The sequence below is a fragment of the Mauremys mutica genome, chromosome 18 (genome assembly GCF_020497125.1).
Source record: "Mauremys mutica isolate MM-2020 ecotype Southern chromosome 18, ASM2049712v1, whole genome shotgun sequence".
NCBI classification, from domain to species: Eukaryota; Metazoa; Chordata; order Testudines; family Geoemydidae; genus Mauremys; species Mauremys mutica.
Genome location: NC_059089.1, coordinates 22674713 through 22698529, shown reverse-complemented (window position 1 = coordinate 22698529; position 23817 = coordinate 22674713). Strand labels below are relative to the sequence as shown.

Genomic DNA, 23817 nt, shown 5'->3' with positions numbered 1-23817 from the left:
CTATGCCCCTGAGCTTTGATGCCTGGCTCTTGGAGTGTCAAAGGATTTGTTAGGTCAGATTTATATTGAAAAATTAGATCGACCTAGCTACGCTGCTCAGGGCTGTGAAAAATGTTGCGCCCTGTGCGACATAGCTAAGTTGCCCCTTTGTAGGCATGGCTAAGCTGAAGGAAGAATTCTAGCATTGACTTAGTTACTGTGGCTCGTAGAGGTGGATTAACCATGGAAGTGGAAAAACCCCTCCCTACACTATGGCACTACAGTGGCCCAGTTGCAGCACCGCGTGCTGCCATCGTGGCTGCCCTGTAGACACACCCTTCGATGTTTTGCTAACTTGGAGAGTTCTGAAGGATATTTCACTGACTCACAGACAAGAATTCAAATTCACCGTAACTCATTGTTAGCGTACAAGATGCTCCGATAAATAATATCATTCCTCAGTCATGCACCTGGGATATCCAGACCTTCACTGCTGCTCTTGCGTAGCTCAAAAACCACTAGAAGGAGTTTTCTAAAGTTTTGCAAAGAGAAACAAATTGGCTTCTGAGCTAACTCCTTGTGTATTGAGTCTCAGCCTACATTGAACTGAGTTATAAACGTCTGGAAAGAGAGTTTGCAAGTTAGACTGAAAAAAAAACGCCCAACCCTTTAATCACAATGACTGGGACCACTTGGAAATAAAAGGCAGAATTAACCCCCGCTCACCACACAAAACAAAACAAACAAAACCACCCCGCCCCACTATTTCCATGAAGTAGGGGGTAAAAATTGCTCTAAAGTGCATTTAAAACAAATGTGGAAAACATCTGCGCTGTTAAGGTTCAGATGGTTTAGTTTTTCATTCTGCTGGGCACATGTTAAACCAAACCCCCCACCCCACGGTGGAATGAGCTCTTCTCGCAGTCTACAAAGCAGGCGGCTTGGGCTGGTTGGATGGTGGTGTGGAGGGAGAGCAATTTCAGCACCCAAAGAAACAGAAGTGGGGAAAAACTAACCCCAAGAGCTTTCAAATTGCAGTTGGGTTTGAGATGGGGGATTGGCTTGGCGCCCCCAGCGAGCCCGACAGGCAGGTGAGCAGTTTGGGTTTGGCTAATGGTAGCCTAGAGAGCGAATCCTTGAGCCACATGACCCGTGTCTTTGGGGGGCGGCTGGGTGCACTGGCAGCTGCACTGAAGGGACCCTCGCCAGGCTGAGCGTTGACAGAGGAGTCACTAGCCTAGAACTCAGACTCAGTCGCCACCCGCGGGCAATCCGCAGCTGGGGGGCGCTGGCTGGATCGGAGCGCGCGTTGCTTTCCTGGGAAGGGGGGGGGGGTGGGTTAGAAACCGGTTCAGGGTACCACGGGGCACCCCGCTGGGATCCCCCTTCGCGCTGCTCCTCTTTGCACGGCCCCGCCCCGGTGCAATGGGTGAGCAGTCACCCCAGGACACGATCCGGATTCCGGACCCAGAGGTGAGCCCGGAGGTGAATGTCAGGCGCAGGTGCAAGGGCCAGGGAGGATTTCCCCCTCTCGGGGGGGGGGGGGCGCTGCAGGTGCCCTCCCCGGTGGGGGTGTTTCCAGCCGCAGGTTGCGTGTTTCCTCGGTCCCCTGAGCTGCTTTGTGGGTTTCAGTCCCGCGGTGCAGGGCTCGGCTCTGATCCTTCCCATGAGCTCATTGGACTGAGAGAGGGACGCGGCAATGGAGCGGGGCGGGGAGGAAATGCAAAGGGGCTACACACCGCTGGCTGCTCCATCAAGGAGGCAAAAGCTGGGGGCAGGAGCTCCTGCGTGTGCGCCGCTACTGCGGGGCAGGCGAGCTCCGGGGAGGTCTCCCGCTCTCTGCAAATCCCCCTTCCTAGGACCGGCAGGACAAGTAAGTAGGCTGGAAATCGGAGCTTGTAACTTCATGGCTGGACCCCGGCTTTGCAAACCGCTCGGACCAGGGGGCTGGAAAGTTTGGACTCACGTGCGTTGAGGTCCCCACCCTCCCCCCAGCTTTGCAAGTCGGATTCCTTTGCAGGCGCTGTCGCTGGGTCTGTATGTGGGGGGGGGGGGGGGGGCCCTCCTTGCAGTGGCGGTGGGGGGGGGGGGGGGAGATGGATGCACTGGGTTATTTGCAAAACCTGGCGCGCTTCTGCGGGAGCGGTTCCCAAAGCTGCAGGCTCAGCCCCGAAAGGGGCGATCCTACGGGGCCAGGTGGGGAGTTTGCGGAGATGCAAGGTAGCAGCATCCCAGATGCCGCTGCACCCGGTCAGCCCAGGCGCGCGGTGGCTGGATCAGTCGGAAAGAAACTGACAGCGGAGCTGGCGGCGTGGCCTGGCCCGGTGTAGCCCCGTGACATGGGGTTCCCCCCAGCAGGGTTCCCCTGGGTTACTGGGACAGCAGCGCGCGCCCACCCCTGGCTGCAACACCTGGCTGGTCTTTTGCAGGGGAGCTCAGAATGGCTCCCGGGGTCTGTTTGACCCTTAGGAAAGGGCCCCCTCTAGCGGCTCTGAGACTGCAGTGCCCAGAGGAGGGGAGGCGGCGAGAGACACGACACGGGCAACTCTGTGGTTCAGGAAGTCGATGGTTGTTGAAAGTTGTCTTAAGTGGGTGATTGACCTTCAGGGTTGACAATCTTAGCAGAGTCCCATTGCGCGTGCAGAAGGAGACACATCTTCCCTGTACGCCACAAGGGCAGACTTTGGATTCATCTCTATTTAAAAAAAAATGGTTAATTTTAAAAAAAGATCCATTCAAACTCTTAACCAGACACCCCAAAGTTTGGCAAAGTTTGGATCTGAGCTGGGCTCATCTGAAATTGTTGTCTATCTATCTAATCTTTAGCACCACTGATTGCAGGATCTAGTCATAATATGCTTAGTGAATATGACATTTCAGCTACACAGCATCCTACCACAGCTGCCTGTGGAATACTAATGAACCCCAGCGCCCATCCTGGCAGTCTGGAGGAAGAATTGCTGTGAGTAGTTTGCGGGTGGGTCCCTGAGAAAGTTGCTCTGTCCCTTGCTCAGGTCCAGAAGAGTTTGAGTTACTCATCCCCGGGTAGAATCGGGGCACTCTCGTGATGGGAACATGACCCCCAGAAGTCCCACATGATGAATGTCAGAATGGATCCGTCAGGAACGTTTTCACTCCCGGAGGTGAATGGGAGCTGCAGAGCTGAATCCTTTTGCGCCACTTAGAAAATAGCCCCCGACACAATGATTCAATAATAGACTGTAGCTGGTGCTTGGGTTTCAGCTACATTGCTGGAGATAGTAGCAGAGTTGACACACAACATGTGATAATGTTTTCTGTTGGGTCCCGCAGTAGTTTAGGCAACAGCTCTGAGGGCCAGAATTTTAGCATATAGTTTTGGATAGAAGTCAGATGCAACCACTGGAATCATATTTGGCGACAGATGCTCATATTACAAGGCTTTGATGCCTCCTAGCATTTCAGGAGCATAGCGCTACATACAGTAGCTTTGTATGAACAGAGCAACAACATATTTTACATTATAAAACTTGAGACACACTTGTATTGCGTTGGTTTTTTGTTTTTTTTTTGTTCTTATCACACAAAGATTTTTCTGGTACATCAACAGAAGAAGCATTGTTACCGCTGCCAGTCATTTTAGAAAAGAGATCAGAGAAAAGACAACGCTAAATTACAATTTGACAAAGAAGCATTAGGCGTTTTCTGCAGCTCTCGGGGGTCCTGGCTTCCTATGTGCATTAAACACGTGTGGAACAGCTCTAATTTGATCAAGATCGGATCTTTATCTGACACGGAACAACCCTGATTTTAACACACATGGAGGTGGAGATACATTCTGACGGGTGTGTGTGGGGGGGGAAACAATTCTGTTTTAGACTCTTTGATTTTTAAAAACAGAACAAAACAAATTGTCCTTCGGGACCCAGGCCTCTAATCCTTTGCCATCCCCATGCAGGCAAAACTCCTACCTCTGTCAGTGGAGTTTGGTCGAAGGTCTGAGATGATCTTGAGGGTTTGATTTAGAACGTGGAATTCAGTCTCATTGAAGAAATACCATTGGGACGGAGGATTATGATTTCACTGAGAATTTGCACCGTACTCTAGCTGAGGTGAGGTCGGAGGGAATTAGGAGGGTCATCAGACCACCCAAGATGTTCTAAGATGCCTCCATGTGCGTTGAGGTGTGCAAAAGAGTTTTCTTTCCTTTCCATTGGTTGTTGACGTTCTTATTTCTGTAAATGAACCGAAGCTTGATTTCTTGTGGAGGCCGGCACCACAAATAACTAACCAGAGGGTGAAATTCGGTGTAGACAGCCAGCGCAAGGTCTGTGCAGCATCTGAGCTGGTGTTTGTCACCCAGGGTGGAAAAGATTTTTTGCCTCTTCCCTTCCCCCCACCCAAAAGGGGCGGTGATTTGGCACCAGTAACGGGGTGGCTTGCCCCATGGGCTGGAGAGCCTGGGGATAGGCCAGCCCTGAATACAGGATGAGCCCCACCTGAGTGGGATCAAGTCATTCCCTATAAAGAGCAGCAGGTGGTTGCAGTGAGGTGTGGGGATTCCTTGGGAACCAGAAGCCGAAGGAGCTGCAGCTGGCTTGAAGAAGCAGCTGTTGGGAAGGCATTGAATTGTACTGGGGTTGGGTCAGAGTGTGTTTAAGGAGTGAATACATACACGGAGCTCCCAGGTGGGGAGTGTTTTCATTTTCTTTGGACAGTTGGTTGTTTAAGGAACCCTGAAGAAGGGGAAAATAGAGGCAGGGCACTGCACAGCTCGCCCCTGGCCACAAGGGGGTGCATGGGAGGCAGCCCAGAGTATCAGTGATCCGAAATACAAACTATTTAGGATTAATCAGACAAAATAGGGTGATGCGATGGCAGCCTCTGTGCCTTTACAAGAAGAGGGAGGTTTGCTCGTCAGCCTTCTGATGGAGTCTGCTGTGCTTTTTGGGGCCAGGTGACTTCAAATGTATGGATCTAGTCCATAGAGCGTCAGGGGTGAAACTGAGCTCAGGATTTTAACCAGCTTCAAGCCAACCGTCTCTTTCTCAATTGCTTCTGTGGGCTGTTTCCGTCAGATTCTCCAGGAGCCCAATCCAGTGCCTGGGCATCACTGCACTTGTCCTCTTCAGGGATACAACCTGCCTGCTAATATGAGTCCCCTCATTGGCTGTAGCTGAGCTAATCCAGCTGCTCCTTGAGCAAGAGCGTTTGGAGCGAGGGCCTGTGTTATCTTTTCTATAGCTCTTCCTCCTCTGTTCTGAATCTCGCTTCCCCCTCTGCTCCAAACCTTCCTCGCTGCTTCTGACCTCTTCCATGGTACCCCCGGACATAGGATCCAATTCATGAGGAGTTGGTTTGTGCCTCTGCTTTGAACCGGACGCTCAGCTGGTGTTGCACTGGGTTTCAGTGGAGCTATAGCACTTGACACCAGCTGGAGATCTGGAAAGCTGGAAATTCGTCTGAAGAAATGCCATGACACGAGCCTGGACCATTCCAATTCTATTTCCAGCCTTGATTTCCCCTTTTACAAGCTTTTTGCTATATCAGTGTGATAATTCGCCATTTCCATGGGGTCGTTTCTTATTAAGCTTGTGTCTCCCAATAAAAGTGGTTTGTTTCAGAGGGTGCAGTCAGAAAGGCGAACCCTCTTTCATTGTCATGTATTTGATTTGGTTTTTTCTCCCTTTAACTTCCATCACCTGGAGGTCAATGGATTGTTTATATTAGATGTCATTATTGACCCGCTAGAACTCTGCCTCGTATATTTGCCTCTGCTAGCAGAATCAATGCCTCTTTATTCCCAACTTGGTTAGTATTGGCTTTGCAGAGAAAGCATCCAGCCTTCTAAAGCACTGGAGAGGACCCTTGTGTTTAAGAGGGAAGGAGACCCGATTTCACTATTTCCTTTGGCGAGAAACATGCGGCTTTATGATGCCATATATATTGCAGACCTTTGTACTGGCCTCCCTGTCTGGCACTAGTGGCATATTTCAGCTCAACAAGCCATTTACTCTATTCCTGGAAAAAGAAAATCTTAAACTTGTGGGGCCAGATCTTCAGAGGGTGTAAATCAGCATAACTCCACTGGCTTCATTGGTGTGATGTGGGTATTTATGCCAACAGAAGATTTGACCCAGAAGTATTTAATGTGACTCAGATGCGAAATAACAATGACCCTCTCTAATTTTTTTTAAGCACTTTTACAGGGAACACCCTTTAGGCTCAGCTCTGTTCCCTTCTTTTCTTATCCTTGCTGGTACATGCACAATGGTTTGGTATCGGAAGGCTGTTGTGCATGCTGGGTTGTATAGAGTGACTTGAGAGCTGCAGGTTGCACGGGTGCTTTGTTATTGTAGGGTTGGCCAGACATACTGGTTTGTTATTACAGGGCGACTCGCTTGTGAGGGCTGGGCTGCACATGCTCCACTGTCACTGTAGGGTGACTCATGAGCAGTGGGTGGCTGGCATTAGTGACGTTGGTTTATTTTAAAACCCATCATTGGCACTGCTATCCTAATATCACCAATTGTGCAGTAATAATGAGGCTGTGCCAGATGCTGTACAGACAAATGAGAAATGCCAGTCCCTGCCCCAAAATGCTTAGGGTCTTACGAGACAAAGGAACTATTATTATCCTCATTGCCAGACGGGGCACCTAAGAACTTAAGTCTGTGGTTCTCAAAGCTGGTCCGCTGCTTGTTTAGGGAAAACCCCTGGCGGGCCGGGCCAGTGTGTTTACCTGCCGCGTTCACAGGTTTGGCCGATGGCGGTTCCCACTGGCTGATTCGCCGCTCCAGGCCAATGGGGGCTGCAGGAAGCGGCATGGGCCGAGGGATGTGCTGGCTGCCCTTCCCGCAGCCCCCATTGGCCTGGAGCGGCGAACCGCAGCCCGTGGGAGCCACGCTCGGCCAAACCTGTGGACGGGGCAGGTAAACACACCGGCCCGGCCCGGCCCGCCAGGGGCTTTCCCTGAACAAGCGGCGGACCGGCTTTGAGAACCACTGACTTACGTAATTTGCCCCAGGTCACACAGAGAGATTTTGGCTGAGCCGGGAATTGAACCCAAATCTCCTGAGTCCCAAGCCAGAAATGTCACCATGAAATTATTGTTGTTGCCACTGCACTTTTAAAACCTACTTCGGTCCCGCTGCGTTATTGTAAGAGCATATCCCGCATTGCTTTGCTCGTGCACAGCAGGGAAATGCCCAGTCGCTTAGCGTGAAAGCAGCACCACACCTTGCTCCCCTGCGCTCCTTTTTCAATAGGCCCAAAGGGGGCCATTGGAATGTCACCGTCCCAGAAAGGACGCGGCATGGTAAGGTCATTATTCTTTTGGTTCCAGGGTTCCCCACTGAAGAGACACATGCAGTAAGAGCCAGTGCTTCCCATCAAAGAGCGACACCCCTTCATGCCACACAATATCGCACAGCAGGAAAGAAAGAGCCGGCAGAGGGCAGGAAATGCAGAGAATCAGCTGCCTCCTCACGGGATTTGTCTTAATCCTTGGTGTGACCAGCGCTGAGCGTTTTGCCCGGTCAGGGTAAGCCTCTTCTTTGTCCATCCTTCAGAAGTCTGGCTTGCCGCAGGCATCCCGCTGGGCTTCTCCGCAAGCCACAGTAAGGATTGATTGTGGAGGCTAGGCTCAAGGAGACATGAAAGGCCACATTCAGAAGTCTGCTGCACGTGGATGAGCGGCTTTCGAGGTGTGGGGCCAGGCAAGAGACAACCTTGCAGATTCTTCCTGGGGTAGTGTAGGTCTTGGCAAGCTTTTGTGCTATTTGTTTGCTGCGTCTGTAAAGCAGAAAGCCACCCAAATACATTCAAGTGTATCAGGCTAGTTCCATGCAGCACACGCACAGAGAGTATCTTTGCCAGTTGACTTGGGGAGTCAAAAAGCTAAATAGAGCGTACGCTGCTCATGATTTCTTATTGTGTCTTTAGTGCACATCCCTGCATGCATACCCCCTCCCTCAAGCATAACTGCACACCCACAACCAACACACCCACCCACATACACGGACACACTCCAGATGCGCCCCCCCGTACACATGTGTATATGCACACACACACACAAATGACTGTTCACCACGTTCAGTATTTTGCCACTAGTAGCAGCCAATATGAGATGCATCAGACTATGGCAAAATCTCACACCCCTAAATCGGCAATGCTGTAGATGATGGAACAATTCCTTCCTGACCACAGTGTCAATCAATTTGTGCCCTGAAGCATGGGATTTGATGACCCCTATCTGATCATGCATAACTGCTATTATTATTGTTCTTAGAGATGGGTTTGATCCAAACACACTTTGAACTGGGGGGAAATTCAGATTTGGATATAAGCTGGGCAACGAGCTCTCAGCTCTGTAATGGGTCAAAACAGCATCCCAGCTCCAAAGCAAAACTTCCCCTTTGACTGTCATGTTAAAATTTAGGGAAGTCTGGATTTGACTTCTCCCCCTCCCGCCCCAGTAAACTCATTTCCCACTAACTTTGGAAATAGTGATCTCTGGACCCAGGTTTGTAGTTCTGACCTATCTTGTTTGGTTTTACAGAGTGGCCCAGCCCTTACTACAGTATTGAATCTTTTGCAGTCCTGAAGTCTACAAGCGGAATCTCTCTCTCTCTCTCTCTCTCTCACACACACACTGAATCTCTCTCTCTCTCTCTCACACACACACACACACACACACACACACACACACACACACACACACACACACACACACACACACACCACAAGCTGAATCTCTCTCTCTCTCTCTCTCTCACACACACACACACACACACACACACACACACACACACACACACACACACACCACCACCACAAGCTGAATCTCTCTCTCTCTCTCTCTCACACACACACACAAGCTGAATCTCTCTCTCTCTCTCACACACACAAGCTGAATCTCTCTCTCTCTCTCTCTCTCACACACACACACACACACACACACACACAAGCTGAATCTCTCTCTCTCTCTTGCTCTCTCTCTCTCACACACACACACACTGAATCTCTCTCTCTCTCTCTCTCACACACAAGCTGAATCTCTCGCTCTCTCTTGCTCTCTCTCTCTCACACACACACACACTGAATCTCTCTCTCTCTCTCTCTCTCTCACACACACACAAGCTGAATCTCTCTCTCTCACACTCACACACACACACACCCCCAGCTGGCTGCTGATATATATATACACACACCCAGAGTAGATAGATCTATATAATAATGTCAGCAAAACTGCCTCTTTCATACCATTAATCCAGCAGGGTGAAATGAGTTATCCTAAGTTAATGGAAGGCATCTGATGTCAGTGTTAATTTTCAGCACTTTAGTTCAAGTTTCTAATTTGTCTTGGAAGCTGACACAACTAATCGGGTTTCTTAATGGGCTTCTACTCCAGCGCCTAAGATCGGTGTCACACAACATCCAGCTGAACAGAACTTCTCAAGCTGGCAAAAGGCAAAACGGTGCAAAAATCTTTAACCAAGAACGCTTTGGATGTGAATTTTGTGAAACTTTTACTTTGCGGGTGGGCGGGGTGGGGAGATCCAGAGCTACTTTAGAGCTACTTCAGTGGAAGGGATTTTACCCCACTGAGCAGAATCTGGTCCTTGCGGTGGATTTTTGGTCATTGCCTAGGTGTTGTCTTTCAGTGCTGCCACAGTCTCGGAGCAAAAACAAATCAAAGGCCAGCTAAAAAGCAAATGATTTTTCTTACCGCGTTGACATGTCCCCTTTAATCTGCTGTTCAGGGGGAAATGATTCCCCCACTAATGGATTTGGATTCCTCGCCTTTGCACAGTAATTTTACAGCAGCCTTCGGAGGACTCTGTTCGGGGACTTTGCATGACAGCCACCCAGCATCCCGGAAGTAAGGGAGCCTTAGCAATTGCATCTTAACCGACCCTCTGTGAGGTTTGTGGCCAGAGTCTCTGCTAGTGGAACTTGGCACAGTTCCATTGGAGGCATGGGGCCATTGACGCTAGCTGGGAATCAGGTCCCCCATAGGCCAAATGCAGCCATGGAGTAAGAGGGCACAGTTGCACAGAAGGCAGTGGCGTTGCATCCTCTTGCACTGGAGCTGCGTTTGCCCCATGGAGGGGTTTTCACATCACATTCCTTACCTGCATTCCGGGCCTGATCCCCGTTGCTCTATGCCTGCCGCTTTCGCTTCGAGTGAGACACGATGCCTTTTGTCTAGCCGCAGGGTGTGCTCTGCAGAGATGCAGAACAGAGCCGCGTCGTATGTGGAGTCCCACGTGCAGCCTGTCTACCAGCCCTACCTCACAACGTGCCAGGGACACCGGCTCTGCAGTACGTACAGGTGAGGAGAGCAGCCTGCTTCAGGGAATGACGGGCGCCATTGCTGCAGACAGATGGCATCTGGAATAGCCCGTCCGCTCCAGGGTTTGATTACAGTGTCCGGGGAAGCTGAGGATTCGCCCAGAGACACAGCATCTCCCTGGGGTGCTTAGCAAAGGGTTTGTTCAGAGGTGTACAAGGAGCGATCACCCTGCACACTGCAGGGAGGAAGACCATTCCCCCATTCCCCTGTTGGGAGAGACAGCCATACTTGGTGTGGGCATGGCCCCTACTCCTGGGAGCATGTGGGCAGGGAGGGATAGGGAGTGGGCAGAGGCAGGCTGGCACAACAGGGGAAGTAAGCGGCAAAGGGATGAGCTGGTTTACTCCCCAACCCTAGGAGCTCGGTGGGGGAAGGATGGTGGCTCTCCCCAGGGCGAAGCAGTCGGCTCTTTCCGCACCCCGTACAGGCTCAGTCCCTAACACTTTCCTGAACCTTATCGCAGAACCACATACAAGGTTGCCTATCGCCTGGCCTACAGGAGATTTTCCCAGCCCATCTATATGTGCTGCCCTGGATGGAGACGGGCAAACGGCCACGCAGTCGGATGCAGCAAAGGTAAATGAGTGCCAGAGAGAGAAGAATATGGATTGTGATGAGATTGCAGCCTCTCCCCTTTGGCGCCTTGGTCCTGCTCCCCTTCCACTTTGTTTTATACCAGTCTTTTTTCATTGACAGCGGTGGCGTTCTGCCTGATCTACCCTGGTGTAAACGAGAGCAGAATCAGTCCCATAGCCTTGAGAGAGACAGCTGCCGCCTGGCTTGAGCACTGACCTGGGAGTCAAGAGATAGGGATTCTGTTCCTGACTTTGGCAGGGGCTCTGGGCAAATCACACCCTCGTGGCGTCTCAGCGCACCCATCCGTAACACAGGGATTGTAATTACTACGCCCACGTTGGCAAAAAGCTTTGTGCTTTGAGATCGCTGAATGAAAAGTATTAGCATCCTGCTGGTGGGAGGGGCTCTCCTAGTGCAGAATGCTGGAGAGAAGGAAATACAGCGCAGACAGGGGTTGTTAACACCCGGCAAAGGGCTCTCAGCACCTCTCTGATCACGACCTCTGTGTGCCTCAAAAGCCACTGCCCTTGTTACCAGATCTGTCTGAAATTCGTGTAATTCTCTCTTGTACTAAGCCGGCACTTATCCTTCCAGCACCCGCCTGTGAGAACAAATCAGTTTCAATTAGCCATTCATTTATAGCCTGGCTTTGCTTGCCTTGCGTATGTCGCTTTATTAGCTTGGCTTATACCAGAGGAGAAATTAGTAAACCCTTGCCGCATAAATCAGCAGTAATGGCACAGCTCTGCTTTTAGGGGGAACTAGTGATGTGCAGCACAAAAGGAATGCCAAGCCCATCAGAGGCTAATCTCTTACCAGCTCAAACCAGACTGCAATATACTAACGCTTCCCAGAGCCTGTCGCTGATTGAGAGCTGCTGCCGTCCCCCTCTACACCCCTCCTACGCCCTACACAGACTCTGAGGACGTCTTCCTCTTTCCAGGACTGAAATGGGTTAAGTTACAAATGAAAGTGTTTATTGCGCTAGCGAACACCAGTGGAGAGGCTTTCCAGGCATCAGCTCAGGGCCATTCAAGACACCATCCTAGATCTGTTGCTTCATTTGATGAGCTCCCAGAGTTACTAGAAGGCTGTATGAAAATGCTGAGGCAGCAAAGAATCCTGAGCTTTCGTGGGTGAATACCCACTTCTTCGGATGCTTTCGTATTCACCCACGAAAGCTCATGCTGCAAAACGTATGTTAGTCTATAAGGTGCCACAGGATTCTTTGCTGCTTTTACAGAACCAGACTAACACGGCTACCCCTCTGATACTTGAAAATGCTGAGTTTCTGGTGCCGAATCCTCCTTTCTGATCTGCTCAGGGATCTCTGATGAACTCTGGGCCAGATTGTGAACCTCTTACTTCCACTGGGATCAGCTGTTTGCACACGTCGTCTCGTTGCTGGCCCATGGGAGCGAGGCGTTCACAGCCTTTGCCCTCTGTGAGTCACTGGGGGGTATTCTACCGCTTGTCTCACGCAGAGCGCCCGTCAGCCTCACTGGGAGTGCCACATGCTGAGCGTAACACAGAGCTGAGTCATGGAGGCTGTTGCATTCCCGGGGTGGGGTCCTCGGCTGGTGGCAAGGGGCCGCGCTACGCTGACATTAATGGAGCTATGGGCATTGACACCAGCTGAGGCTCCGGCCCCACGTTTTCGCTCCCCTTTAACGTTCGCCCGAATTCTGCTGGCGGCCAGGAACATTCTGTAGCTGTGCTTGGCACAAAGGCCTGGACAGGCGCTCAGAAGGCGCCTGCATGTGTAATAAAAATCTCCCCGACAACAGGAATCTGCAATGGTGGGAGCACGTGCGCGTCTGCGTGTGGCGGGAGGCCCAGACTTTTGCCTCGAAAACATTGTGACCGTGTGTTATTGCTTTACAGCCATTTGCAGGTTGCCTTGTCAAAACGGCGGGAGCTGTTCAGCCCCAGACAGATGCACCTGCCCCCCAGGATGGATGGGGAAATCCTGCCAGACAGGTAACAGCTCTGGTTCCCGTTTTGTATTTCAGTGTCTCCCCTGGGCTTCCCTTTGCCGGGGCGATGGGAGCGGGGTGGGGGATGGCGGGATAAAGCAGGTGACCTGAAGAAGATGATGTGCAGTAGCTGACAACAATCTCCTGGATAGGCCAGTGGCACCATGAAGCGCACCCAGGCCGAATGGTTTCCTCTGTTGGTTCTCAGCAGGGCGTGAACGTGAGCCGTGCACCGGCAGAGTGCCAGGCCCGTGGGCTGAGCGAGTAACTCCATGCTCTGTTAGCTGTCAGCGAGTCTTTACAGGGACCCAGCGCGTTTACCCAACCCGTGAGACCAGCTGCGTGGTGCCTCCATTCCATGCTCTGGGTCAGCCCCTGAGATACGTGGGCGCTGCCTCCGCAGGGCGTCAGCTTTGCACCCAACGCGTGTAATGGGCCATCTTCGTGCTGCCCTTGCCCTTGTGCCTTCACCAGTGGTCAGGGCAGGTGCTTGTGCAAAAGAGCCTCCCTGCTTGCTGGTCGGTGAGCCCCGTCCTGTGGAACAAGGGCTGCCCTCCCGGGGCGGGGCATTGTCGTTCATGGGCAGCGCTCGGGGAGGGACTGGCTCGCGGAGCTGGGCTCTGGCACTGGGTGGCTTGGGGCAGGTCACTGACCTCCTCACTGACAGCCAAGGGCTGGAGGGGTGGGGGTGTGGGGAGCGCTGTTTATGCCCACAGCTCCCACCGAGCAGCAGGCAGGTGGTGGGCCAGAGCCAGCCAACGGCCTCATTTTGGGGGCTTCATGTTACACCCCTGGGGAGCATGCATAGGTCTGCCCAGCCCAACCCAGCCATTCAGGCCTGTCGCAGCCTTTCTGGGGCTCTCCAGGAGTAACTATGGATTCGAATGGTGTAAAACCTGTCCCAGGCTAACGCAGAGCCCAGTAAGTCCAGTACGTGGTTGGAGGCAGATGCCGACGGGTATAAATCAGCTCTCTGGAGGCCGGTGAAGCAGCGCTGATTTCCACCAGCTGAGGAGCTGGCGCATTTGTGATCCCAGTGCATGTGTGTGGGGTTGAAACACTGGCGTAGGCACGACTCACGGGCAGGCTGTAGTGACAGCTTGGATCCCAGGCCCAGCTCAGAGGGCTGAAGAGGTTTTCCTGGTGCCTAGGACAGACTCACTCAGGCACAGGAGGCTGTCGTGCATGTCACTTTGTGGGCGTGGCGTTAATACCCCGCTGTGCGAGGCGAGGTGGTTGGGCTTTACACACACACACTCGAAAGGCTGATAGCACCTCACCGGGGATGGGCTGGTGCGTGTGGCTACACACACACACACACACACACACACACACACACACACACACACACACACACACACACACACACACACACACACACACACACACACACACACACACACACACACACACACACACACACACACACACGCCCCCCGCATAGCGCTCACCCAATCAGGGAGCGTTTGGCTCCAGCCCCAGAAATAGGAAGCATTCAGATCAGGGGCTTTGTTTTTGCCCTTTCTAGACGTCCTGGGCCTGATGCGTCACGTGGCTCCTCCCGTTTTACCTGGTGTAGCATCAGTGGCGTAAAACAGGAGTAGGGTGACCAGATGTCCCGATTTTATAGGGCCAGTCCCGATTTTTGGGTCTTTTTTTTTATATAGGCGCCTATTACCCCCCCATCCCCATCCCGATTTTTCACACTTGCTGTCTGGTACCCTAAACAGGAGTAACAGTGACGAATCACGGCCATGAAGTTTAGCTCCTGCTAGAAGCAAGACCCGAGCTGGCTGCATTGACAGCAAAGGAGATTCTTTACTCGGGCAGCTGGGTACGGCCAGACGCTGTGGGGTTCTCTCTAATCCAGCCTGCCATCACAGCACAGGTCTCTCCAGCTTGGGGCCTGCGTTAAGCTGTCCCACAAGGGGTGGCTGACGGCTCTCCCGTCCTAGCTGTCCCAGATATGCTCTTGGTGAGGGGGCCCATGTCTGGCTTGGTGGTGTCAATCTTCCGCGCTCTGTGCTAACCCTGGCTTCACAAGGGCTGCTCCCTGATGGCCCGCCCCCGGCCCGAGCCCCTGTGACTTTACCCCTCTGCTTTCAGACGTGGATGAATGCGCTGGCCCGAGCCACGGCTGCAGCCAGCATTGTGCCAACACGCCTGGGAGCTACGGCTGTGCCTGTCGGGCTGGGCAAAGGCTCTCTGCCGATGGGAAGTCATGCCAGGCTTCGGACCCACCCACTGAGACGGAGGCCTCCCCTGCCCTCAACCGCTCAGGTAGCACAGCATGGGCTGGAGCTAGTCCTGGGGCATGTTGCTGAATGGTAATTGCAGAGCCTGCCCCAAAGGGTGCAAGGCAGTAGGGGGCTCGAGGCGCTGGAGCAGGGGGTCTGGGGGCCAGGATTCCTGGGTTCCATTCTGACGTGTGACTCTGTGGCTTGGCTGTAAAATGGGGATAATGGGTTGCTGTGAGGTTTAACTGATTACTGGGCCAGACCCCCCCCAGCTGGCAGGACGTTAGGGGCTTTGGAAGCCAGCGACTGGCCGGGCCGGAGACACAGTGGCCAGCGGGGAGACAACTGGGTGAGCCCAACGTCATCGTTTCTCTGCGCGTGACTCCAGAGCCGCGAGGACGGGCGTGGCAGCGACGCTGGTGCCGGCCCATTATTACTTTTGGTACGCGCTGTGACACTTCAAACTCGTACCGTGAGTAATAATGCGCTGCGGCCAGCCCTGGCGACAGACAGCGGGCGGAAGGGCTGCGCCGGCATGTACGGCCATGGACGTGATCCCCACGGCCTGCCCCCTCTGCTTTCTCCTCCCCCAAGCCCCTTTCCCGTGTCGGGGCCATCCCTGCAATCTCCTCCTGGGCTGTTGCAGCATGTTTCGCAATACGGCTAAGAGTCTGTCATGGTTATTTTTAGTAAAAGTGACGCATGGGTCACGGGCAGTAAACAAAAATGCACGGGCGCCCGTGACCTGTTTGTGACTTTACTAAAAATAACCAGGGGACAGGGCTAGGTAGGGGGAGGAATGGCAGCTGGAGTCTTGGGGGATGGGGAGGGGGGGGCTGATAGTCTAAGCCCCACTGCCCTGTGTGTGTGTGGGGGGGGCGCACAGCCCTGGATCCAGCGGCGGCAGCCATGGGGGTAGCCATGTGGGGGGAGGGGCGCACAGCCCTGGCTCTGGAGCTGGTGGCAGCCGGGGGGGGGGGGGCAGGGGCACACAGTCCCACGTCCAGCCACAGGCGCACAGCCACGGGGCGGGAGGGGGGGTGTAACGGCCCTGGGAAGCCGCGAGGGGGGCGCACGGCCCTGGTCCCTGGTAGAAGCTGCAGGACGGGGAACACGGCCCCAGTTGCAGCCCCCGGTGGAAGCCGTGGGGCAGGGGCCCACACGCCCAGTTCCAGCTCCGGGGCAGGGGAGCGCGTGGGCCGGGTCCCAGCTGCAGGGCAGGGGTGCTGAAGCCGAAGAAGTCACGGAATCTGTGGCTGCCGTGAGCTCCGTGACAACACCGTAGCCTTATTTCTCACTGACTCTGCCGTGGTACGAGGTGCACAGTTCCACCCCCTGCCCCGGTTTCTCTCTAGAGCCATGCAGGAGGCAGAGGGCTGAATGGGACAGAGTCCCGCCCTCTTGAGCAAATTCTTTGCTACGCCAGCTGCCCGGGCCTGAGGACAGCAGCAGCGCGGAGGGCGGTGCTCTAGGCAGGGTGCAGGTGCCATTTTCCTCTTCGCGTGGGTCAATGCAGCCCCACTGAAGTCAGTGGAGCTATGCCGGTTCGCCTCCATGGTGGAGCCAACCCCGGTGTTGCTGTCATCCAAGCCCAGGGAAGGGTAGGACACACCGTGCATATACCACAGCCCAGCCTAGCAACACCTGCTCCCTTCAGCAGACCATCAGTGGCCAGTTGTTTGGGCTTTGCGGACGGGGAGAAGGCTCCAGCGAGCTCATTAAGTGAAAGCAGAGCCCTGCACAAGGACGATTGCTAGCCGGGGTAATGAGGCCTCCCCTTGCTAACGGCACCTGGCTGCAGCCCACTGTTGTGTGCCGGGTGTCAGACCATGCCTGCTTTGCTGGAGGAGTGCAGCTCTGGGGCCCTGTGGAGCGCAGACCCCAAACTGCCCTTTGAAATCCTGCCAAAGCCAAGGAATGAAAACAAATCACTTCTGAAATCTCTTTGGCACCTGAGCATCTCCAAGGAAAAGTGGCAGTGGCTGACAGCCATCTCTTAATACCCTTTGGTGGAAACACAGGAGGTTACTCCAGGGCTAGCTTAGTTACAGCCAGACAATAATTCTAAACATTCATCTCGTTCCTGTTCAGAACAAAGGTAATTCCCCTCCCACCCCCAAACACACACACATTTTGGACCCAGGCTGTGCTACCCTGTGAGGGGAAAAGGTGAACTGGTCTCAGCCTGAAGAGCAAAGGCTGGTTGTAGTTTGTGGGGTAATGTGCCCATCAGGATTAGGGTCAGAGGCTGGGGCTTGGCCAGCTTTCTGTGTTCCTATGCCTTGTGCTTTGCTGCACTGCAAAGACCACGTTCTTCAGTAAGAACCGGCATTGCTTGACTATATTAGTAGCTTGGTTGCCTGGTTTAGGCCAGATCCTCAGCAGGTGGACGATCCAGACTGGTGAATCTCTGGAAAAAAATAATAATCAAAGGGCCAACCCTTTGCACAACCCAACTGCACAACCCCAGAGAAGTCATAAGATGAGAGTAGGTTCCCCCCGGTCCCCTGTACAAGAAACCCACTTTCAGGCGCGTCGAGGGGCCAAGCATGCAGAAGGCACTGAGACCTTGCCTTGCAGCCCACCCCACAGCTAAGCCCTTCCAGAAGTAAGAATCCCGAAAGCCGAGGCTCTGCGAACACATGGTGCAGAGCTCTTCACGTCCCAGGGCAGAAGGCTTTCAGACTAAGGCAGTGGGCCCCAACGTGGTGCCCGCCGGGGCATTTATGTGCGCCCCCCTAGTGCCCAGCAGGGGACCTGCCGGGGACAGAGAACTCAGGCGGCGGGCGCGGTGTTCCCTGTTCCCGGCCGGTGTGGGGCCCGCCTAGTGCCCAGCAGGGGAGAGAATCTGGGGCCCCGCGCCGGCTGGGGACAGAGTACTCCAGGGCTGCGGGCACCGGTGTTCTCTGTCCTTGGGGCTTTTCTCCGGCTTCTCTCTTCGCGCTGGATTCCTATATTATGTAATATTAAATATGGTTTTTTTGTATTATTTCATGTACAAATACAAAATAAGCCTTGAAAAATTGTTGGTGCCCACCCCACTCTTCTGAAAACATGAATGTGCTACTGGTCACAAAAGGGTTGGGGACCACTGGAATAAGGGCAGATTAATTAGCTCACAGGGGTCAGTCACTGGCGCTCCTCAGTGGCTCAGCTGAGGGCAGCTGTGTGTTTTCAATCAGCCACTGGTGTCCTGGCTGGTCATTAGTGCGCAAGCCCCTTTCCCTAGTTCCTGGATTAGTTGAGGGAGTGGGGGGCTGCTGGTAAACTCTCAGCAGGGATTTCTAGCTAGTACATAGACTGATAGGGGGGACGCCTGAGCTGTCGCTTGTTTTCATTCCTGCAGCTGCTCAATGAACCGCTAAGGGAGACCCCTGGTCTCAACAAGCATGTCAGCGTGTGGCATGTAGGGTAGCAGAGAACAGCCAGCTCATTCCCTCGCTGTCAGGCAGACCTCCGGGTTAACCCTTTGGCTGCTGCTCCCCCGAGGGTTGGCAGTGGCACCTGGCCAGGTTTTCCCAGGCTGGCTGGGAAATCCGCCCGGGGGCTCAGTACACACCGCCAACTCCACCCTGTTAGGGGGCTCCTGGGTTTTTTTGCACCTGAGAGGTGTCCGCCGTCACAGCCCGGTTTTGAGGATGACAGTTCACTTTAAAAAGCGACAGCGTCCTGGGGCACCTTATAGGCTAACAGACGTATTGGAGCCTGAGCTTTTGTGGGTGAATATCCACTTCGTCAGATGCATGTCACCCACGAAAGCTCAGGCTCCAATACGTCTGTTAGCCTATAAGGTGCCCCAGGACTCTGTCGCTTTTTACAGCTCCAGACTAACCCGGCTACCCCTCTGATACAGTTCACATTAAGGAATTTTATTAATTCCTGTGGTGTTTTGCTCATGGCAGGCGCCTCCAGTGAAATGAAGGAAGAAATGCAAGGCCTCCGGAGCCGGGTGGAAGTGCTGGAGCAGGTGAGCTCTCGCCAGCGAGTGCAGACAGAGATGCAGGCGCTTGTACTTCAGCCTTTTTTCGATGTGCTTTTAATTCAGAGTCAGAGTATTTGGCTCCAGTGACTCATGGCACAGCTGTTCACATCTGGAATTTTTGCCCTTCGCCTGCTCTATTTTTAATTTTGCCACCTAATCTAGTCTTGGTTTCTGGCATCAGCATTGCCCTCTGCATTGGCCACTGATTGCAGCAAACGCTGTGACAATTCTCCCCCCCAGGAGCCCTGTAAGCACTAATCAACTACCCCTAACCAGCTCTGCCAGCCTGGGAGATGGCTGAGCCGGCCGTATCAGCTGGCGGCAGGTCACGCTGGGTGGTCTGATAGTGTAATAGAGAGGGATGGAAACTAACAGCTCCTCTCCTCTCTCAAAAGAAACTCCAATTATTGTTGGCTCCATTCCATAACCTCATGCCATCGGCAGCAGATGACGTCAGCACAGACCCCATCAGCCAGCTGTTCTACTCCCTGCGGCAGCTGGATAGAATCGAGTCCCTGAGTGAGCAGATCTCCTTCCTGGAGGAGCGACTGGAGACATGTAAGTAACGAGGGTAGTTGGGCAGTGCTCAGCCAGGAGAAGGGCCTCGATTCTGGTTATTGCTAGACGTTGTACCAGTGTGTTCTCTTCTCCCCCTGCACCATTTGCTATTACAATGACACTGCCATAGACACCGGCTCTGTAAGGCAGACACGGTCCTGCTGCTTAATTCTAATCCCAGTACTACCACTGCGTTAGGGTTACACTTCAAAGAGCCACGTCCCTCACTTGAGGGGAGCAGGTGGAACAGTGACGTGCTCTGATTTACCCATTAGAATGCACAAAAAACAGGCCATTTAAAGTACAAATGCCAGATTGCTTCCCTCTTGTAAAGCAGATCTAAGCAGTAGAACGGCAGACATACCACACACGTGCAGACCAACTGGATCGGTTTTGTCTATACCCCAGTTAATCTACTTCTCTGCCAACTCCAAAACCATCAGCTTGTAATTAATAAAAGATGGTCGCAAACAGCCGGAGTTTCATTTCAGAGCTGTTTGTGCTGAATCTGATCCCTTCACGCAGCATCCAAAGATAATAAACAGCTGCATGGAGATCACAGTTTTGGGCAGTGGCGAGGATACATATTATCTCAGCTCCTTTTCATGCCACTGCTGTTCAGGGCCATAAGCAGCTACATCAGAAACTGCCTCAGAGTCTAGGGTTTGTGGGGGCAGTGTCAGAACTCAATCCTTAGTGAAACTCAATACAAAAGTTAACAGTCCACGTGAGTTTGGTGAGTACAGAACTAGTCCAAATCATGAGTACAGGGAATATTGGGGAAAGTTGCTCCTAGAATTCTACAAGCCATTTTTTTCCTGCAGTGCAGCAAATCAGTGCTGTTTAGAAAAGGCAAAATTGCACCACAACTTTTGTTCAAAGCATTTGATGAAAACCTTCGCTTCTGAAAAAAGTATAACTAGCTGAATAAAGACCAGGCATGGGGCTTAGTTTCCCACCAAGATGTTCCCATCAGCTGTAGTTATCTAGCTAATGTGTGGGTCATGGAAATTAACCCAGCTTGGTGAAATAAGTATCAACATAATGTTTGCTGTTAATTTCAGCATACAGCCTTGTAGAGGTTTGTGTTTTCACACAGCTGCATTAGTTTCAAAGTACAGAGCCGTTAGTGGAGCACTGCTCCTTGGGATAGTATGAGGTTTTATTCTCCATTACAATTTTGAAGTGCTTTGTTTTAGTATGCAATTTGCCAGCCACTTACAACTTTTGCATTTGAAAGCCTTTTGTTTTCCTTTAAATGCTTTTGATCAAACTTGCTGAGAAACCCACTCATTTGTCCACTCAGGAATTGGTGTGCAGCAACAATACAGCTTAATTCCTGATTAGCTACCCTGCCTCTAAACGTCCTACAGTCTACCTAGTTCCAATATAGTTGCTTATGTGCGAAAGAACACAGGCCCTACAAGACAAAGTCAATTTTCAGCTGGGTCCTGTTATAAAGGGGTAAAACTTTTTACGTTATTTGCTTTAAAAAAAACCCACCATATATGTGTGGGTGGTGGTGGTGGGAGGGGAAACGTTACAGGGGCTGCTCTGTAGTGACATTTTTTGAAACAGGCTCACTGTCTTTTAAGGACACATCCTTATCACCAGTACAATACCGGAATGTGGAGCTGTGAACTGGAATATTTCCACCTTACCTTATGATGTTGCTTAAAGTTCACAACTTTAACTAATTTGTGCCAGGCCACATCCTGCCAGATGGATTCCCACCCCCCCTTTTAAAACAAGAACGTTGAAAAATTAAAGATGGGAACTAAGACCTGTCACACTAAATTAAATAGTATTGATAGTGCAAATCCTGCCACTGCACAGGGCTTAGAAAGGTAGCTGGAATTCCCTTCCCTCCATCCTCAGCCAGACTCCAGTTTTTAAAAAAGGGGTGTCTAAAGGCTTCAGTTGCAGGCACAGTTTTGCTTCTGCACTGCTCTATGTACGGGGTACTTGGCTGTCTACATGGTGAGCAATCAGCAGCCACAGCTAGAAAAATGTAGCTGTTCGTGGTTTAGAATCAGGCCTATCATAGCTTGATGACCCTGCGTTAGTCTGGATCTGTAAAAAGCAGCAGAGTGTCCTGTGGCACCTTAAAGACTAACAGACGTATAGGAGCATGAGCTTTCGTGGGTCTGATGACGTGGGGATTCACCCAGGAAAGCTCATGCTCCAATACACCTGTTAGTCTATAAGGTGCCGCAGGACTCTGTTGCTTTTTACAAGGCCCTTAATGTTAGTTGAAGCTGGAGGGTTTTAGGTGGTTTGGAGGGGTTTTTTTGGGCTATGGTTTAATAGTTTCGCATTTGATGTTATAAGTAGTTTGGGTTTAAAATTCATTCCCAGACTGACTGTGTAAGGGTTCTACCCATAAATACCTAGGATCTTCCCTGAAATCTGGGACTTGATCAGCTGTGCTGGTCAAAAGTTACCCCTTTTACAGCCAAACACCCTCAGATTGCATGTAAAGGGTCACAAGCTCAGCCAATTTAAAAAATAAAAGTCCAGTCACACCCAGGCAGTTATACTAGTACAAAAACCACTGGCACCAAGACTGGCCCTGACTAACACTAGCTCTGGAATGGTCTGATTTCAGGTTCATGTAAGAATGAACGCTAATAACGAGAGGAGCAGCACTTCACGGTGGGAGCAGAGTGAATTGGTAACCCTGGATTTCCTATCTCAGCACCCCTTGACCCAGCCTGCCGAAAGAGGCCACGATGCCTTCCGCACGACGTGGGATGGAGCCATAAAGAGCTTATTTTGATACGAAGGGCCCTAGTGTGTTTTTCTAAGAATTAAGCTGCTTGGAGACTGATTTTAAATTGGACTTAGGTTTTGCCCTGATGGCAAAGTTGTATGAGATGCTCAGGGTTATAACACTTTCTTCCAAGCACTTGGCCAGCTGGCACAGCATCAGCCAGTGCTATACAAGAGACTTGTTAGAAGCAAAACCATGTGGTGCTTAATTTGTTTGACTGTAAGCGAGGTGAAATCCTGGGCCAACAATTAATCGTGTGGTACAGCAGCATGAGATGAGCTGTGCAAGCAGCAGCTTGTTTAGCTTACAAGCCTACGTTCTTAGAGAACTATACAGCGAGACTTTGCTCTTGCTAACACCCAGGGGAAAGTTTTGCCTAACCTCACATTGCTTCACTATTAGAGCAGGGAGGAAACAGGAGGGCTGGATTCTGCTCCTAGGCTTTTCCCACCAACTCCTTTTTACACATGCCTGAAATTCAAACAGATTCAAAATTGACCAAGTCAAATCTGGTCACTAAAGCCTGTCCCCAGAGGGAACTAGTATACATTCTCCATTTGAAATGCTAGAAGGGGTGGGAAGAGGAGAGAGATAATCCCTTTGCTTCTTAAAAATTGGCTTCATTTACACCCTGAAGCCTGGCCCACTTGCTTGTCTATGTGACGAGATAACCAGCTAGTTTTGCCGGTTAAGCCAGGCTTGGCTCAGACTGGAACTAGGAGTGGCAGAACAGCTGTATTTAAAGTAGGAACAGATGCACATTGCCAGGTTGCTGTGGGCAAAGCCTGCAGTGCTCATGCCTCTTTGCATGGTTAGCTTAAGGCTGCTAGAGGAAGGATCCTAATGTTTCTAGAGAACTAGTGAGTCTATGGTACAATGCTTTCCTACCTGTAAACAGCCAGAGACTTGAGGTCTATTAGCCAAGCACTGTGTAGGGTGGTGCAGTTTTTGTATTAAAGTTATGTCCTGTACCGCTCCCGGGTATGGGCTTGTCATTGGTTGGTCAAGATGTGGAGTCATGAAGGAGCCCTAGTGAAATCCAGTTGTTTTGGGGCGTTATTCTACCCTATGTCATGACATGGGAGCTGAAGGCCACACTTCCTGCTGGAGCAGAGGCGGGCTGGGGAGGATAGCAGCTTCCTTTTGCTTGCAGCCAAGGTGCAACTGGATGTAAATGCACACGCCAGGTAGGAAGCTGCAGGTAGAGATGTCTGCATTTCCCCCCCACCTCCTGGTCTTGCCTATGGCAAGGGGAATAGTCATGGTAGCCCTGGGGAAGGGTTGCCGTAGCATCTCTTCTTCTCTGCCTGAAGGGGGCAACAGGGTCCAGCGGGAAGCTGAGGGTACAAACAACTGTGTAAGGAACATGTCCAGCCCCTCCACCCATACATGGGAACATG

The 23817-nt window shown here is 52.0% G+C and overlaps 1 protein-coding gene across 5 annotated transcripts in view; it reads left to right on the top strand.

Moving 5' to 3' along the window:
• The window catches only part of EGFL7 (EGF like domain multiple 7), a 30202-nt gene extending 7779 nt beyond the window's left edge, over nt 1–22423 (top strand). The window contains exons 1-9 of one of the 5 annotated variants that reach the window (XM_044993058.1): nt 1322–1452; nt 7304–7501; nt 10172–10294; nt 10779–10891; nt 12776–12871; nt 14974–15147; nt 19007–19071; nt 19482–19644; nt 22253–22423. In XM_044993058.1, coding sequence (XP_044848993.1) covers nt 7422–7501; nt 10172–10294; nt 10779–10891; nt 12776–12871; nt 14974–15147; nt 19007–19071; nt 19482–19644; nt 22253–22275 — 837 coding nt within the window. In that variant the 5' untranslated portion in view covers nt 1322–1452; nt 7304–7421 and the 3' untranslated portion in view covers nt 22276–22423. Of the gene's footprint in view, nt 1–1321; nt 1453–1748; nt 1853–3922; nt 4071–4508; nt 4647–7303; nt 7502–10171; nt 10295–10778; nt 10892–12775; nt 12872–14973; nt 15148–19006; nt 19072–19481; nt 19645–22252 lie in introns of those variants that run through there. The other 4 variants (XM_044993059.1, XM_044993056.1, XM_044993057.1 and 1 more) reach the window with 4 other exon arrangements.
• The last annotated feature ends 1394 nt before the right edge of the window (nt 22424–23817 follow it).